Raw genomic sequence first — 19,069 nt, 5'->3', positions numbered from 1 at the left:
GTTGGCGCAGTGATCTCCTGGAAGCAGAACTGCAAATGAGCAAGTGCCAGCCAGGAATCACGTCCAGGCTCAAAATACTTCATGTAGCACGTGTAACTTAACTGCTTGAGTGTCCATTTCCTCATTTGAAGGGTGCGATGGTAATGGCTGCCTCCTCCAGGTTTGAGGCTGACATGAGGTGATGTCCAGAATGCTCCCTGTGTTCCATAAAACGGGTTCTCTCCGCTGTCAGCTCTCTTCCACGCTCAGTGCCCAGAATGTGCCAGGTCACACACCTGGGCCATGTGGACAGTGACTCTCACTGCTTGACCCTGCCCATCTCCTAACCCACCTGATTCTTTTTAGAGTACGGAGGAAAGTGGAAAATGCTTCATTACTTTGCTCGGCATTTCTTCGCCCCCCTGTTACCGGTGGGATTTGAGGATAAAGATGTGCTTTTCATCTATGGTGCGTCAGACCTTCACTCAGACCAGCAGATGATGCTCACTGTAAGTTGCTTGGACATTTTTTTCTTTCTGTGGTAGAGGGAGAATTTTAGATTTTTTTCATTATTTGGTTCTGTTATTTTTGGAAAAAAAGAAAAGAGAAATTTGTATCAAAGTGTTTCTAATGTCTGTAGCAGAAAATGGGCTGTTCTTAAAATCTGAAAATCTATATTCAGGACAAAATCCTGCTGTTTATTCCATGACCTTAATGTCTTGGTTCAGTTTTCTCATCTGTAAAATGACATCAAGGTGCCTTTTTAGAGGATTTCTGTGGATAGTGAATACAATAATTAGATGAGTGTGAATTGTAAACTTTAAGATGACACTTAAAGATTATTTATAATCATGAGAAGCTGGAAAAAGCCTAAGCTTTATAAAAAGAAATCATTTTAAACAGTATATTAAAGTGGAAATCAGTAAAATTATACAAAATGTATATGTGGGAAAGTGAAGTTGTATTTAAAACAAAGTTAGGTAAAAAAAGAGAGGATAAAAACTTGAAGTCTTAGGTGGCTGCCATTGGGAGGACATTGAGAATAGGTCAGGTTTTTGGAATAATTACAATGCCTGAGATCCTATGCCTTCCACAGATTATTTAATTCTCACAACCGCCTATGAAGTTACTGCTTTTTATTATTTGTTGTTCTCACTTTATGTATAAAGAAATGGATACTTTGAGAAGTTGAATTCACATCTAGTACTTGGCAGAGCTGAGGTTAAACTCAGGTTTCACAGTCTCTTAATCAGTTCTGCTATTGTGACTTCCATCTATTATTACTACTCTTATTCTCTAAAAAAAAATTAGGAACTAAGAATGTTTGGTTTCCTTCTGTTTTGTTTCTCCCCAGGTAAGAGTCCACACTTGGAGTTCCCTGGAGCTTGTATGCTCTGAGTCGACTAACCCTTTCGTGATAAAAGCTGGGGAGTCTGTTCTCCTCTATACTAAGCCAGTGCCTGAGTTGTTAAAAGGATGTCCCGGATGTACACGACAAAGCTGTGTGGTTTCCTTTTACCTGTCAACTGACGGGGAACTCTTGAGCCCAATCAACTATCACTTCCTGTCCTCACTGAAGAATGCCAAGGGGCTCCACAGGGCAAATATCACTGTAAGCACCAGTGGTCTGGAGTTGCTGTGGCTTTGAGGGCTGTCCTGCTGTTTTGCAAAATTTCCCCTTGGTACTGAGTTGTTTTGGGACCTGGGGAAGATTGATTCCCCTTCCCACTGGAAGCAAAGAGCAAATAATTTTTTTTCTGATTCAGCGTTTGTCAAAGTTTACGATGCCTGCTATGCCAGTGGTCCCATCACGTCTTCTTGTCAGGCTGGCGCAGCGGAGGGCGAGGCAGCAGGGTCCTCCCCGCCTTCTGCTCCTCTGCTGGATTCCAGGCTCTGACCTGGGGGCTTTACTGCACCAGCCCTGAAGTATTACCACCTGCACTTGTAAGTGAGAAAGCCTGTTTGGGGGCTTCGCAAGTGCCTCAGTGGTAAAGAATCTGCCTGCTGAGGCAGGAGATACAAGAGACGTGGGTTTGATGCCTGAGTTAGGAATATCCCCTGGAGAAGGAAATGGCAACCCACCCCAGTATTCTTGCCTGAAGAATCCCATGAACAGAGGAGCCTGGTAGGCTGCACTCCGTGGGGTCACAGAGCATTGAACGTGACTCAGCACACGCACCAGCCTGTTTGGTGGGGCGAGTAACTGTTCAGTCTGTAGCCAGGAAGTGTCTGAGCCCAGTAAAAGCACTCTTTTTTTTTTTTTTTAATTTAACAAATGATTTCTTCTCTCTCTTTTTTAACTTTCTATTTTATATTGGAGTATAGTTGATTAACAATGTTGTGATAGCTTTGACACGTTCATTTAATAATTTTTTAATTTTAGCTGTTTATTCATTGTTTGGCTGTGCTGGGTCTTTGTTTCTGCGTGGGCTTTTCTGTAGTCATAGCAAGTGGGGTCTGGTCACTGCAGTGAGACGCTCTCGCATGGCAACTGGAGAGTAGTCCCTGCTCATAATTTACATTAGGGTACACTCATGCTGTTGTGTGTTCTATGGGTTTTGACAAATGTACAGTGACAGGTGGGCTTCCCTGGTGCCTCAGTGGTAAAGAATCCATCTGCCAAGCCGGAGACATGGGTTTGATCCCTGGGTCAGGAGGATTCCCTGGAGAGGGAAATGGCAACCCACTCTTCCTCACAACTGAGTGGCTAAGTGACAGTGACATGTAACTTCTGTTACAGTATCATACAGCGTACTGTCACTGCTCTGCAATCCATTGCTTTCTGCCTCCTTTATCTTTGCTTGTGCCCAGTCACTCAGTCGTGTCTGACTCTTTGCAGCCCCACCAGGCTCCTCCGTCCATGGGATTCTCCAGGCAAGAGTACTGGAGTGTGTTGCCATGCCCTTCTCCAGGGGATCTTCCCGACCCAGGGATCCAACCCATGTCTCCTGCGTTGGCAGGCAGGTTCTTCACTGCTGAGCCACCTGGAAAGCCCTCCTCTATCTTTCCCTCCCCTCAATCCCTAGGAAATGCTGATCTTTTGGCAATTTACATATTTTTGTTTTTTCCAGAATGTCATCTTGCTGGAACCATACAGTATGTAGTTCTTTCAGATTGGCTGTTTTTTTACTTAACAACATGCATTTAAATCTTCTCTGTGTCTTTTTTTTAAAACTTTTAAATTTTATATTGGAGTATACCCGTTTAACAATGTTATGATGGTTTTGGGTGGACAGCAAAGGGACTCAGCCATACTATAAAAGCACCCTTAATTTTGCATTTTTAAGGAGAGTCTGTTAATGTAAAAAACTTTCACTCTCCACTCTGGTTTATTACTTTCAAGTTGCTTAATCACCAGATCTCTTTGTCATTGTCAAGAAAAAAATGGGATGATCAGGATAGGCTGTGTTGTAAAAATCGTGTAGCTGGAAAATATGGAATCTATCTAGTTAATTGAAAACCTTTCCTTCCTTCCCCCACCTCCACATGGTGATTGAAAGTATGTTTCTAGAAAGTTTCATTCTCTATTTTTAACCAATTTTGAGTTTATTTTAGACTTCATTGAAAAGACTTGAGAGGATTTTTTTACATTTGGTTTAGAAATATCAAAACTCAGTCCTTGAAATGAAAACATAGCTTCCTTCCTAGTTAATAGTAAAATGTTCCCTTAATGAAATCTAACTTATTTGTAACATCCGACGTAGAGCAGATATGAAGGAAATGACATACATTTTACACAGCTTCTTTCCAGAAAAAAGTACAAACTATTACTGGACAAATTTGTAGTCTCTACACAAGATTTTGAAATCTTTCTTCTTTTCTCATCTAGGTCTCTATTACCTTGAGACAGCTGGGAGTGGGAAAGGAGCAGGCCTTCTTTCTCTGTCCTATCTCAGTTGTATTTCAGTGATACTTCCCATCCTAAAGGGATCCTTATTACATCCTAAAGAGATGTAATAACAGTAGCAACAATAATAGTAATGATCGTTAACATTGTCAGGCTTAACATAGCCAGGCATTAATTCTATCCCCTGGGGCATCCCCAGGGGCCTTGAGCCAGAGTACAAGCTTGAGCTCCCTGCTCTGCTGTCAGATAATGCAGAAGTGAGATTTCCAATTATAAGAAGGCACCAACACGAGTGAGTGGGCGCCAGTGTCCCTTCTGGCCTTGGCCTTGGAACAGAGTGGCTGTTCCTGCAGAGTAGGAGAGTGGCTGCCTTCCTGCAGCCTTGGTAGCGCCAGGCCAGCCACGTGAACTGTGTGCCTGTGACGGCTTTAGGGTCTTCACTGGAACGAGTGGGCAGCAAGATTTGGGAATTTGACACTATCACTACTTTGGTAGAAGCAAGAAAAGAAATTTAAAGTGTATTATGTAGCTCTCTTTAAATTTCTTTTCTTGTTTCTACCAAGTAGTGATGATGGTGGTGGTAGAGTCGTTAAGTCACATCCGACTCTTTGCCACCCCGTGGACTATAGCCCTCCAGGCTCCTCTGTCCATGGGGATTCTCCAGGCAAGAATACTGGAGTCGGCTGCCATTTTCTTCTCCAGGGGATCTTCCCGACCCAGGCATGGAACCCAGGCCTCCTGCATTGCAGACAGATTCTTTACCAGCTAAGCCACTAGGGAAGCCCTACCAATGTGGGATTTCTTGTTGACAATGCAGAACCCTGCATGATGTAGCAGGCTAAGTTACATATAGTAAACTTTGCCCTTGGATATTCTTTATGTTACACATAGCCTGTAATGTCAAACCTATGGCATGGCATGTATGCATGTGGAAGGGTTCTGTTTCGTGACAAATGCATGGCTTGATTACCAGGTCCCACTCAGCTGTGTGCTCACAGTGAGAGGCTCACAAACCTCACCGTCCAGGAGCAGCTGTCCTCACTCAGCCTGTGCCAAGGGGCTGACGGGTGACAAGACTTACACCACACTCTCTTTTTCTATATTGTGTGGGATTCACACATGTTTGAGGTGCTCATAAAGTGACTTGACCCACGATGCATTAAGAGCACCAGCTGTAGTGGGATAGCTTCTGGAGATGCCTGGCTGGCTGCTGTCTGGACCACAGGGTCGCCTCATAAGACCAAAAGGTGGGTGCCATGGCTGTGCTCCACAGTCAGCTCCGGACAGATCCTGAGCAAGTCATTAAAATCACCAGTCTTGCTGCAGAAATGTGCCTGTCTTGACGAGACCCTGAGGAAAAGACACACAGCTACAAAGCTCTGAGCTTCCTGTGAAATATTCTCCTGAATCTTTGGAGACCACATATTTCTACCCCTGATTTGAGATTACAATTTGGTAATTTTCCACAGCCTTCAGTAAATTTCCATGTATTTTTTTTTTAGCATCTGACACAGTGCATGGAATATATGACTTTAGCAGTAATAGAACCAAGGTTGTAGGCAGTGCATTCTGTGTTAGCCATGTAGAACAGAGAGTTCTGCTCTCCACCTTCACTTCGTTTATCTTTTTCTTTCAGGCCACCATCTCGCAGCAAGGGGACACATTTGTTTTTGATCTGAAAACCTCAGCTGTCGCTCCCTTTGTTTGGTTGGATGTAGGAAGCATCCCAGGGAGATTCAGTGACAATGGTTTCCTCATGACTGAGAAGACACGGACTGTATTCTTTTACCCTTGGAAACCCACCAGCAAGAGTGAATTGGAGCAATCTTTTCATGTGACTTCACTGGCTGATACTTACTGAGGGAATCCAGGTTGTATTCTCGAGAGCTGAAGGCAACTAGAAACAAGTTGAAGAAGCCAGGAAATGCATCTGCTTGCTGTCAGGTGTCTGGTTAGCCACTTGGTTCTCCCAGGGAAGGCTGTGTATATTCAGGTGATGTTCTCAACAAAGCTGTGCCTGGGTGCTGTTCCGTCTGCACCAGGGCTGTGTCTTTAGCTCTTCCTTTTGCACCTTTTGCACCACGTGAATCAGTTCTAACCCAACTGTCTCTCCTACCCCCAAAGGAGGTCCTGTCCACATGCAGTCCTTTAAGGGAATCACAGGAACATGACCAACTAGCCCTTTAAGAGAATTACAGGTACACTCCCAGGTAGCCCTTAAGGGGATCACAGTAATGACCATTGTGGTATCTGTGGAATCAAATGTGGAAGATTGTGAGGGCATGTAGGCCCCTCAGGATAGCTTTGAGAAATACCAAACGATTGAAATGAAACTGCTTTGTCATTATTTCCAGAGGAAATAGAGATTCAGATGTTGCAACAGAAAGAGATGTCTGGGTGGTAGCCATATTGGTTGTTGATGCTGGAAAGTTTGGTGGGATTGATTGTTGCCATTCGATTACTTTTTGAGTAGGAGTCTTTTTTCATTTGTGAGGTTTTTTTTTTTTAATAAAATATTTGTTTTAACAATAATAATTTATTTTTTCAAAGGCAATTAGTGATTCTTCTTTGGGAAAAAAAAAAAAACTCACATTGGAATGGACATCACCTTGATCATGCTGGAAACCTTTGGGTGTCCTGACATAAGTGGTCACCTGTGTTAAGTATGGGCTTCAGATTTGGTTAAGTCCAGTGAACTTTCCAGTTCAAGGCTGTGGTTTGATTTGCATGTGATGAGCCTGGCAGCAAAGTGGTATTGCCTTTAACTTGAGATTAAACCATTTAAAAAAACTGATTAATTATAATTGCTATGAAATCATTTTGTTCTCATCATCCTGTTTATAAAATTACATTGATAGTGAAGCAAGGGGCAAAATGTTAATAAGTAGTCAATTTGAGTAAAGGTGTATAGGAATATTTTTGTTCTGCTTTTGCAACTTTTCTGTAAGTTTGAAATATATAAAAATTTAAGATTATATAAATTGCATTGACAATTTGGTGTTCCGTCTGTGACTTATTTCCCCATTCCATGAACACTCAGTTGTGCCCAGTATCATGCAAAGCATTAATTTCCATTTAGCTCTGGCCAGGTTTTTAGTCCACTTGATAAACTGGGAGAGTTTGAAGAATGTAGACCAGGATATTTGAAGGGTCTTCTAGAAGAAGAATCAAGTAATTGGTTATGGAATTTACTGGAGGTGAGAGTTTGGCTTTAGAATCAAGACTAAATAGGTAATATTTTGGTTTTAAAGCTAAGAAACTTTTGGCCATGGTTCAGAGACTAAGAAGAAAATAAATGCAGACAACCCACTCCTCTCCTCCAGTATCTAAGAGTTCCCTCATTTTATGTGCTATTTCAAAATATATATTTATATACAGCTCTTCATATATATATATGAAATATATATTTCATACAGCTTTTAAGCTGTATGAAAGACTGGGACTTAGGACTGTAACCCAGAAGATTCTTACTTGATAAATATTATATCACTTTCTTGTCACTGTTGCTGGGTGGGCAGGGGGCACCCTCCTCTCCATTAACTAGAGCGTTTTTCTATTCCAGGTGCCCTCTGAGTTGGGCTTTCAAGTTGATGGGCAGAATTTGCATTGCAATTCTGCCCTTTCTAGCTCAGTAGCCTTAATCAAGTAATTTAACCTCTATGTTCAGTCCTCTTCTGGTGAAATGGGAATAATTACCCCCATCTTGTAAGTGTGTTTTGAAGAATAAATTAAAAATGTGGCTCCAGGGCTTGGCCCAGTACTGACACTTAGTGACGGCTCTGTGAATGGAGGCACCATCTTGGGTGCGACCCTGTTGTCTAGAGAGGGCAGGGCTTCCAGCCACACTGACTTGAGTTGGAATCCAGGTTCTGAGGCTTATTGGCTCTGTGACCTTGGGCAGCCACTTGGCCTTCTAGATTTTAGTTTTCTCATCTGTTAAGTGGAGATGATTCTCTCTGACCTTCAAAGGTGTAAAGATTAAACAGATAGGGTCTGGAACAAAATAAATGCTAAGTGGTGGTTGTACTTTTAAAACATTGTTATCACCCAGTTAGTACATGAAGCAAGGGTAAAAATGAAGCAAATAAAGGCAGATTCTTTTTTTCTTTTTTTACTCTGACGTATAGTTAATACAATATTGCATTAATTTTAGGTGTACTGCAAAGTGATTCACACACACATATATATATACTCAATTATTTTCTGCTATAGATTATTATAAGATATTGAATATAATTCCTTGTGCTATACAGTAAATCCTTGTTGCTTATCTGTTTTATATATAACAGTGTGTATCTGTTAATCCCACATCCTGTTTTGTCCTTCCCTCTCCTTCTCCCCTTTGCTAACCATAAGTTTGTTTTCTATGTCTGTGAGTCTGTTCCTGTTTTGTACATAGATTCGATTGCATGTTTTTTTTAAGATGCCAGAAGAAGTTATAGGATATAATAGTTGTCTTTCTCTGGCTTGCTTCACTAAGTGTGATAATCTCTGGGTCCATCCATGTTGCTTCAAATGGCATTATTTCATTTTTTTTTATGATCAAGTAATATTTAATTGTATCTGATTAGCCAAGAAGCTCATTCGGGTTTTTCTGTAAGATGTTGTAGGAAAACCTGAATGAACATTTGGCCAACCCAGTATAAACATACCACATCTTTGTCTGTGCACCTGTCAATAGGCATTTAGGTTGCTTCCATGTCTTAGCTATTGTAAATAGTAAATTTACACTATGTAATAGTATTTAATAGTAAATAGCACTATTGTAAATCCCATGGATGGAGGAGCCTGGTGGGCTGCAGTCCATGGGGTCGCTAGAGTCGGACACGACTGAGCGACTTCACTTTCACTTTTCACTTTCATGCATTGGAGAAGGAAATGGCAACCCACTCCAGTGTTCTTGCCTGGAGAATCCCAGGGACGGGGGAGCCTGGTGGGCTGCTGTCTATGGGGTCACACAGAGTCGGACACGACTGAAGCGACTTAGCAGTAGCAGCACTATTTACAATTGGGGTGAGTGCATCTTTTCAATTAAGAGTTTTTGCCAGATATATGCCCAGAAGTAGAATTTGTTGGATTGTATGGCAACTCTATTTTTAGTTTTTAAAATAAATCTCCATTTTGTTTTTCATAGTGGCTGGGCCAATTTACGTTTCCACCAAAAATGTAGGAGGGTTCCCTCTTCTCCACATCCTCTCCAGCATTTATTATTTGTAGACTTTTTAATGATGGCCATTCTGATCTGTGTGAAATGATAATCTCATTGTAGTTTTGATTTGCCTTTCTCTAATAATTAGTGATGTAGAACATTTTTGTGTGTGTGTGTGGTTTTTGGCATCTGTATGTCTTCATCTATTTAGGTCTTGTTTTTGGTTGGACTGTTATTTGATATTGAGTTGTGTGGGCTGTTTATACATTTTGTATATTAGCCAGTTATTGGTCATATTACTTGCAAATATTTTCTCCCATTAAGTGGGTTATCTTTTCATTTTGTTCATTTCCTTTGCTGTGCAAAGTCTTTTAAGTTTCACTAGGTTCCATTTGTTCATTTTTGCTTTTATTTCTTTTGCCTTGCTTAGGGGACCGATCTTAGTTCTTTTCTACGCGTTTTATGGTGTCATATCTTATATTTAGATCGTTAAACGATTTTATTTTTGTATATGGTGTGAGGGTGTGTTCTAATTTTAATTGATTTATATGTAGCTTTCCAGCGCCACTTTTTGAAGACATTCTTTTCTCCATTTTATATTATTACTCCTTTTGTGTTAATAGATTAGTTGACTATAGGTGCATAGATTTATTTCTGGGCTGTCTATTCTATTCCATTGATCTGTATGTCTGTGTGGCAAATCCATGCTGTTTTGTAGCTTTGTAATGTCGTATGAAGTGTGGAAGGGTTATGCCTTCAGCTTTTTTTCCTTCAGATTTGCTTTGACAATTCAGGATCTTTTGTGGTTCCATATAAATTTTAGGATTTCTTATTCTAGTACTGTGAAAAATATCATGGGTATTTTGATAGAGATTGCATTAAATTTGCAGATTGCTTTGGGTAGTATTGCCATTTTAACAGTATTAATCCCTCCAATCTAAGATCATGGATTATCTTTCCATTTATGTGAATCACCATCAGTTTTCATTATCAATATTTTATAATTTTCAGTGTATAGGTTTTTTACATCCTCAATTAAGTTTATTCCTAGGTATTTTGATATTTTTTATATTATGACAGGATATTAAATGGTATTTTTTTTTTACTTTCTCTTTCTAATATTTCGTTATTAGTGTGAAGAAATGCAACAGATTTCTGTAAGTTAATCTTGTATCCTGCTACCTTGCTGAATTCATTTAATAGTCTTTGTGAGAAGAATTTAGGGTTCTCTACATAAGAGTATGGCATCACTGAATCAATGGACATGAGTTTGAGCAAGCTCTGGGAGATGGTGAAGGGCAGGGAAGCCTGGGGTGCTGCAGTCCATGGGGTCGCAGGGAGTTGGGCACGACTGAGCAGCTGAACAACAATGTAGAGTATTATGTGACCTACAAATAGTGACAGTTTTACCTCTTCCCTTCCAGTTTTGATGCCTCTTTTTTTCCCTTGTCTGATTGCTGTAGCTTACATTACTATCCAGTTTTGATGCCTCTTTTTTTCCCTTGTCTGATTGCTATAGCTTACATTACTCTGCTAAATAGTACTGATGAGAGTAGGCATCCTTGTCTTGTCCCTGAACTTAGTGGGAATGCTCTCAGGTTTTCACCGTTATATATTATGTTGGCTCTGGGATTGTTGTAAATGGCCTTTATTATGTTGAAATTTCTCCCCTCCTACTTTGGTGAAAGTTCTTTTTATCAGGGATGGATGTTGAATTTTGTCAAATCCAACTTGATCGTGGTTTATGATCCTTTGTATGTATTGTTGGATTTGGTTTGCTAATATTTTGTGGAGGATTTTTGTGTCTATATTCCTCAAAGATATTGGCTGTAGTTTTCTTTTTTGTAATGTCTTTGGTTTTGGTGTCATGGTGATGGTAGCTTCATAGAATGAATTTGGGAGTGTTCTAAACAGTGACACTTTATTTTCTTGGGTTCCAAAATCACTGCGGATGGTGACTGCAGCCATAAAATTAAAAGACACTTGCTCCTTGGAAGAAAAGCTGTGACAAGCCTAGACAGCATTTTAAAAAGCAGATACATCACTTTGCCAACAGAAGTCTATATAGTCAAAGCTGTGGTTTTTCCAGTAGTCATGTATGGATGTAAGAGTTGGACCATAAAGAAGGTTGAGCACTGAAGAACTGATGTTTTTGAACTGTGGTGCTAGAGAAGACTCTTGAGAGTCCCTTGGACTGCAAGGAGATCCATCCAGTCAATCCTGAAGGAAATCAGTCCTGAATATTCTTTGGAAAGACTGATGCTGAAGCTGAAGCTCCAATACTTTGGTCACCTGATGCAAAGAACTGACTCATTGGAAAAGACCCTGATGCTGGGAAAGATAGAAGGCAGGAGGAGAACGGGATGAGATGATGAGATGGTTGGATGGCATCAGTGATTCAATGGACATGAGTTTGAGGAACCTCTAGGAGATAGTAAAGGACAAGGAAGCCTGGCATAGTGGAGTCCATGGGGTCGCAAAGGGTTGGACATGGCTGAGCAATTGAACAAGAACCCTCCTCTTCAGATTTTTGGAACAGTTTGAGTAGGATAGGTATACGTTTTTGTTTGTTTATTTGGTAGAATACCTCAGTAAAGCTGTCCAGCGCTGGACTTTCATTTGGAGGGATGGTTTTTTTGTTGTTTTGTTTTTTAAATTACAAATTGTTTCACTTCTAGTTATCAGTGTGTTCAAATTATTTCTTTTTGACTCAGTTTTGGCAGGATGTAAGTTTCTAGAAACGTGTCCATTTCTTCTAGGTTGTTCAGTTTATTGGCATATAATGATTGTTGGAATCAAAGCCCTGAGGGTTGGTCCCCTTATGTTCCCCTGTGTGTGCCCTGCCCTAAAGATGCCTCCTGAAGCGAGGCTGTGTGGTCACAGGGGACCCACGTGCCACCTGTGTAGCGTCCATGGTTCTGCTTAAAAGCAACCCAAGGTCACATCTCCTCTGTTGTGTTTGTCCCAGGTCTAGCACTAGGCTGTGGTGAGGAGTAGACTGGGGCTGGGAGTTGGGGGGGTTCCGTCTACAGGAATGGAATTGAGGTGACTGTGTTCTACCTGAGGGCTGCCCCTGTGGCAGACTTCTCCCTGGACCTAGTGCTAAGCCACTGTGTGAAGTGGATGGAACCAGGGTGCTCTCTCTGGGAAACGACTCCTGTGTGTTCCTCAGGCTCCTTAGCTCCTTGGGAGCTAAGCTCCCAAGATTTGGAGCTTAGCTGCTGCTCTGTCATGGTGGCACCCGTCACCCCGGAGTGCAGGCTGATGGTGGTCTCAGTGATTCTACCTGGCTCACACTGCAGGCTCCCTAGCCTGTGTCTAGACTCAATCTTTGCCCAGATCACACGCCAGGCTGTGGTATGGAGTGGGCAGGTCGTCTGACCCTTCATACTGGGACATGTGGTGAGGCGGCAGCCTCCAGGCCAAGGCTCTCTCTGACCTGATTGTAAGCAGGTCTGCACGTGTGTACATTCCTCACAAGTAAAGTCTAGGCTGCTCCAGCCCTTCTGTCTGTCTCAGCACATTTCCCGATGGGCGAGAGAGCTTGTCTCCTCCGTGCAAGAGCCCAGGACTTGGATGCCCAGGTAATGACCCAACCCGCTCACTCCTTGGGGCAACGGTCCAGCCACGTGCGCCTTCTCCTCCTGACAGATCTCTCCCAGGAGCACACGTCCTGGCCTTATGCTCTTTTCTGTCCTGCCCAGTTATGTGGAGATTTTTCTAGCAGCTTTGGTTGTAAAGGATTTCTTCGGCCAGTTCCCAGTTTTCTGTGAGTTCCACATGAAGATGTATTTTTGATGTGTTCGTTGGAGTAGGTAAGCTCCAGGTCCCCCCACTTCACCATCTTAATCCCCTTCCTCAAGGCAAATGTCTTTAAAAAAAAAAAATTTTTTTTTTAAAGATGGGGGAAGATATCAGAAATGAATGAATTTATAGAGGAAGAATAAATGAATGAATAGACATAAATATTTGCTGACAGCGGTTTATAAGAGGAGAGAAATGTGCTTGAATGTGTATACATACTGTTTCTGTAAGGGAATAGCTACGTCCAAAATGTTCTTCCACAGTTCATGTGCAGCACTGAGGTTAGTCATTTCTACCATTTTAGTAGATTTGTTTTGCCACATTTGCTGAAATAGAATTGGAGGTACTTACTCTGGGCTTTGGATCCCTGAGAAGCCTCTTCTAAGTTGGTGGTTTTGCAAATGTTAATGGAATGGGAAGACCAGGCTCAGATCCTTCTGCTGTGTGGTTACAGAGCACATTCCAGGGAGCAAGGTGGAGAAAGGTCAGCTCATGGGGTTCCATCTTCCCATTTTAAAGTGAAGAAAACAATAAAAATGGTAATTTTCTCAATCACACTCGCTGTAACTCTTCTTTTTTTTTTTTTTTCTCTTTCTTGGCTTTGGAAAAGAAATAGGAAGAGTTTGTTTGTTCTCTATTGGAATGACAGTGTACTGGACTTCAGGAGAAATAGATATATTTCCCAAGCATTCCTAAAGTGACACTGACTTGAGACAGAACGTTCTCTGAGACTATCTCTGGTTCTCAGATTTGAAACTTATCCTCCAACTTGGTAAGATTTAGGGAGAGAAACAAGGCAGCATTGTTTGTGTGGGAAATTCAATGCATTTCAAAATATTCCTGAGTCTGCCTTGACTGTTCACACAGTCTTATCAGTTCAGTAAGGGCATAAATTTAAAAGTGTTAGGCAGAAACGGCATTTTGTAACATTTTCAAGTGAAGAGAAGATAGCCTGTTTTCTAATTGACTTATTGGAAGGTACCAGAGTGATGTGGTACAAAACTGTTAAAGTCACAGACCAGACCACTGTTAAGACACATTTATATTCTGACTGTAAAGACTGTTTAACTTAAGAATGTATCCACCCACCAGGCTCCTCTGTCCTTGGGGATTCTCCAAGCAAGAATACTGGAGTGGGTTGCTGTGCCCTCCTTCAGTTCATTCATTTACCAAGCCCTTATTAAGAAACACTGAGCAGGCATTGACCTCGTCCTCAGGGATATTGCAATGAAAAAAGCAGGAAAGTCTGTGCTGTCATGGACTGTCCTTGTAGGGGGAGACAGACAAGAAGCAAGTAAACGGATAAGGTCATTTCAGCTGGTGGCACTTCATTTAAGGTTAACATGAGCCTGATGAGGGAGCATGTTGGATAAGGCCGTCTTGTTCAACACTTAAAGGAAAGTTTTCTGAAAGTTTGTGATAATAGCATTGAAACTTATATATTACCATATATAAAACAGATAGCCTGTGGGATTTTGATGTATGATGCAGGGCACCCAAAGCCCATGATCTGTGACAACCTGAAAGGGTGGGCTGGGGAGAGAGGAAAGGGGTTCAGGAGGGAGGGGACCCATCTGCCTATGGCCGATTCATATTGACGCGTGGCACAAACCATCAGAATATTATAAAATAATTATCCTCCAATTAAATAAATATTTTTTTTAAAAAGAAAATTTTAAAATGAAAAAGTGTCAGTTGAGAAAGGAGTCTTACAAGATTGTCACTGGAATTAATGCACAAGGAAGAAAAAAGCACGGGACCAGGTGGTGCATTAGGTGGATCTCTCAAGTTTGTGATCCATAAGCTGAAAGGAGCTTGGCTGCCATGACATCTCTCAGCCCTTGAATAGGGGCCAAACAGGGAACAGGCTTTGCAGAAATAAGGGTATCACATCACTGTATTATCATGCTTTATAACTCTCTCTCCTCTTTTTCTTTAGATATGGGTTACTGAATCCTACCATGGGGAAAAAAAGTTTGCAACAGTGATGCAAACTGAATCCCTTAGGTCAGGCTTTAGTATTTGCACAGGATTATTGAGTGCCAGCTTGTGCCATGTATGCATTGAGTGACTACAAAGGATGACAACACCACCAAAGTGGCCCAGAAATCTGGGGAAATGGGATGTCGGGATCATGGAAATTTCTGGTTGAAAGCTGCTACTCATTCTTGTCTCGTAATGTATGTGAGAACAACCCTCTTGTTCTTATTCTGTTATGGTTACTTTTTATGGCTTTTGTAAAATTTACTGGATCCTGGGAGACAGTTCACATGTTCCCTGTAGGTGGAGCAGACGTTATTGGCAGGGCATTCTACAGCTACATCCTCTTCTCTACTAATAGAGGTGGCTACATGTCCAGCCCCAGGGACTGAGTCATAATTGGTTATACTAATCCTATTCTCCTTTGCCAGTGATTCACCTAGGGTTAGGCATGTGACTTAATTCTGAAACATAAAGTGATACTTAATGTGGGGCTTGGGAGGGTTGGGGCAGGCAAGGTTTCCTAAATGCAAAAAAGCAAAATGGCTGTCTGGGGAGGCCTGACAAATAGCTGTGAAAAGAAGAGAAGCGAAAAGCAAAGGAGAAAAGGAAAGATACAAACATCTGAATGCAGAGTTCCAAAGAATAGCAAGAAGAGATAAGAAAGCCTTCCTCAGTGATCAATGCAAAGAAATAGAGGAAAACAACAGAATGGGAAAGACTAGAGATCTCTTCAAGAAAATCTGAGATACCAAGGGAACATTTCATGCAAAGATGGGCTCGATAAAGGACAAAAATGGTATGGACCTAACAGAAGCAGAAGATATCAAGAAGAGGTGGCAAGAATACACAGAAGAACTGTACAAAAAAGATCTTCACAACCCAGATAATCATGATGGTGTGTCACTGACCTAGAGCCAGACATCCTGGAATGTGAAGTCAAGTGGGCCTTAGAAAGCATCACTACAAACAAAGCTAGTGGAGGTGATGGAATTCCAGTTGAGCTATTTCAAATCCTGAAAGATGATGCTGTGAAAGTGCTGCACTCAATATGCCAGCAAATTTGGAAAACTCAGCAGTGGCCACAGGACTGGAAAAGGTCAGTTTTCATTCCAATCCCAAAGAAAGGCAATGCCAAAGAATGCTCAAACTACCACACACTTGCAATCATCTCACATGCTAGTAAAGTAATGCTCAAAATTCTCCAAGCCAGGCTTCAGGAATATGTGGACCGTGAACTTCCAGATGTTCAAGCTGGTTTTAGAAAAGGCAGAGGAACCAGAGATCAAATTGCCAACATCCGCTGGATCATGGAAAAAGCAAGATAGTTCCAGAAAAACATCTATTTCTGCTTTATTGACTTGCCAAAGCCTTTGACTGTGTGGATCACAATAAACTGTGGGTAATTCTGAAAGAGATGGGAATACCAGACCACCTGACCTGCCTCTTGAGAAATCTGTATGCAGGTCAGGAAGCAACAGTTAGAACTGGACATGGAACAACAGACTGGTTCCAAATAAGAAAAGGAGTACGTCAAGGCTGTATATTGTCACCCTGCTTATTTAACTTATATGCAGAGGACATCATGAGAAACGCTGGACTGGAAGAAACACAAGTAATCAAGATTGCCAGGAGAAATATCAATAACCTCAGATATGCAGATGACACCACCCTTATGGCAGAAAGTGAAGAAGAACTAAAGAGCCTCTTGATGAAAGTGAAAGTGGAGAGTGAAAAAGTTGGCTTAAAGCTCAACATTCAGAAAACGAAGATCATGGCATCCGGTCCCATCACTTCATGGGAAATAGATGGGGAAATGGTGGGAACAGTGTCAGACTTTATTTTTTTGGGCTCCAAAATCACTGCAGATGGTGACTGCAGCCATGAAATTAAAAGACGCTTACTCCTTGGAAGGAAAGTTATGTCCAACCTAGATAGCATACTGAAAAGCAGAGACATTACTTTGCCAACAAAGGTCCATCTAGTCAAGGCTATGGTTTTTCCTGTGGTCATGTATGGATGTGAGAGTTGGACTGTGAAGAAGGCTGAGTGCCGAAGAATTGATGCTTTTGAACTGCGGTGTTGGAGAAGACTCTTGAGAGTCCCTTGGACTGCAAGGAGATCCAACCAGTCCATGAAACTCCAGTACTTTGGCCACCTCATGCAAAGAGTTGACTCATTGGAAAAGACTGATGCTGGGAGGGATTGGGGGCAGGAGGAGAAGGGGATGACAGAGGATGAGATGGCTGGATGGCATCACCGAGTCAATGGATGTGAGTTTGAGTGAACTCCAGGTGATGGTGGTGGACAGGGAGGCCTGGTGTGCTGTGATTCATGGGGTCGCTAAGAGTTGGACACGACTGAGCGACTGAACTGAACTGATGGGAGTTTGTCTCTAATGTGTACTGAACTTGGACGACCACTTAACTTCTAAACCTTGGTTTCCTTATCTTTAAGACGAGGTTAGCAGTAATTACTGTTTTATAGAGTTGTGATGATTACAAAAAATAAAGCATGTACAATGCCTAGGATGGGTAAGTGACTCATAAATGCTGGCTTAAAACAATTATTCCTCAAAGAACAGGGTTGGCTGTGGCTGGAATGATCAGGCCTAGGGGACGAAAGAAAAAGAACAGTTTAAGTCTTTTCTACCAAGGGAAAGTAATCATCAGACTTCTGCGTCCCGAGCTGGAGGAGAAATACTCAGGCAGTAAGCTGAAGAAGTTTCTAAATTTCCTTCTTTTGGTAAGCCTTTTTCCAGTTTTATTGACGCAAAAAAAGTTGAGCAGCAGGAGGCGTACCAGCTGTTGGGTGATCATGCAAAGTTCTGTTTCTTCCAGCAGAGGCCTCTTGTGCACAGGAAATGAGGCTGGTGGCGGCTGGAGGGGGACCCTGGGTCAGGACGCTGGTTTCCTGGAGGCTTCCCCAGAAGGAAGGCAGGGAGGGGAGACTAAGGAAGGGCTTGCGGCCCTCTGCCCTCACCCCGACCCCTGTCCAGCCTTCACAGAACCAGCTACCAGTGCCCTGGAGTGCTGGAGGCTTTGCTGAGGGAGAGAGACAGAAAGATGAATGGAGAGAGAAAGCGGGGGGGGGGGTGGGGGGGGGGTGGGGGGGGTGGGGGGTGGGGTGGGGGGGGGGTCGTAGAAGAAAAAACAGTGCAGCTTTGTTGAAGCTCCTCTGGCTCCAGGGCTCAGAGGTAGGGCGTCCAAGAAGCTGATCTCCAGGGTCAGACCTGCAGGGTGACCCTTTCTGCTGTTTTTCAGTCCATTTCATTTCCCTTCATTGTTGCTACCTTGGCAAACGGGTGGCATCTCAATGATTTTTCGGCGTAATTGAATTGCTATGGATCTATGGAAACTTGGCACAAAGCCGCCAGAGTAGCTGATTGCCAGGGGCGAAGTCAGATGAGCTCTTAAACGGCACAGTAGCAGAGTGATGAGGACCGAAACTGTACGTTACAGCTTGACTTGAAGAAAGGGGCAACCTTCTGGTGGTGGAGGGAGCAAGGGCGGGTCTTCCCTGGTCCAGCACAGCTGCTTCTGTTGAAGGGGGGTGGACGTGTGGGCGCGTGTGACTTACTGCCCATGCTTCCTTTGTTAATTTTTATTGGAGTATAGTTGATTTACAGTGTTGTTGTATTAGTTTCAGATGTACCACAAAATCTTCCTTGAAAGTTTAAACCTGGAGTCTCTTTGCCTTTCATAACCACAATGGCCCCCAGCACATTTGCTGTGTGCCTGTGCGGATCATCATTCAAGATGTGCTTTTGGCAAGGCAGGAAGGCAGTCAGGGCCAAGTGGTGGCTTTGACCTTTTCAGAGCAAAACTGGGAAGGAGAAGACAGCCAAGGGCTGCGTTGGCATTGTGCTGACTTGCCCAGTGGTCCATGAGCATATGAGTGTGTACATCCCCACCAGTGGGAACGGTAACCTGTCCCCTGGTGCTAGAGCCCAGGTGGTGATGGGGGGGATGCAGAGGCTGGGGCTTAGGAAGGAGATGGGGATGTTTCTTTTGGGTTAAGATGAGCCCTTCCTCAGTATCTCCCCCAACCCCTGTGCTAATGGGTGAACCTAGAAAACCAATGGTTGGGAATGTGTAGCCTTGGGAATTGGTGTTGAAATGCGGCAGCAGCCTATTGAGGATTATAGGAAGGAGGTGCTATCACATCGTAGGGATTTTAAAAAGATGGCAATTTGGATAATTTACTTAGGTGATCTTCAAGATATTGTCTAGCCTTGAGAAAATGAAAGAATTTTAATTACATCTTCTTTTGACTCCATGCCTCCCTAAATCCATTACCTGGGGAAGCAC

General features: G+C 42.5%; 1 protein-coding gene across 2 annotated transcripts in view; it reads left to right on the top strand.

The window, feature by feature from the left end:
* Positions 1 to 6,819, top strand: part of MANBA (mannosidase beta) — a 128,637-nt gene extending 121,818 nt beyond the window's left edge. The window contains exons 15-18 of one of the 2 annotated variants that reach the window (XM_055587821.1): positions 346 to 488; positions 1,334 to 1,591; positions 3,051 to 3,075; positions 5,463 to 5,651. In XM_055587821.1, coding sequence (XP_055443796.1) covers positions 346 to 488; positions 1,334 to 1,591; positions 3,051 to 3,075; positions 5,463 to 5,500 — 464 coding nt within the window. In that variant the 3' untranslated portion in view covers positions 5,501 to 5,651. Of the gene's footprint in view, positions 1 to 345; positions 489 to 1,333; positions 1,592 to 3,050; positions 3,076 to 5,462 lie in introns of both variants that reach the window. The other variant, XM_055587820.1, reaches the window with a different exon arrangement.
* The last annotated feature ends 12,250 nt before the right edge of the window (positions 6,820 to 19,069 follow it).

This window comes from Bubalus kerabau, chromosome 7, assembly GCF_029407905.1.
Source record: "Bubalus kerabau isolate K-KA32 ecotype Philippines breed swamp buffalo chromosome 7, PCC_UOA_SB_1v2, whole genome shotgun sequence".
Classification (NCBI taxonomy): Eukaryota; Metazoa; Chordata; class Mammalia; order Artiodactyla; family Bovidae; genus Bubalus; species Bubalus kerabau.
The sequence above is the reverse complement of the archived record's forward strand: the minus strand, read 5'-3'. Positions and strand labels throughout refer to the sequence as shown.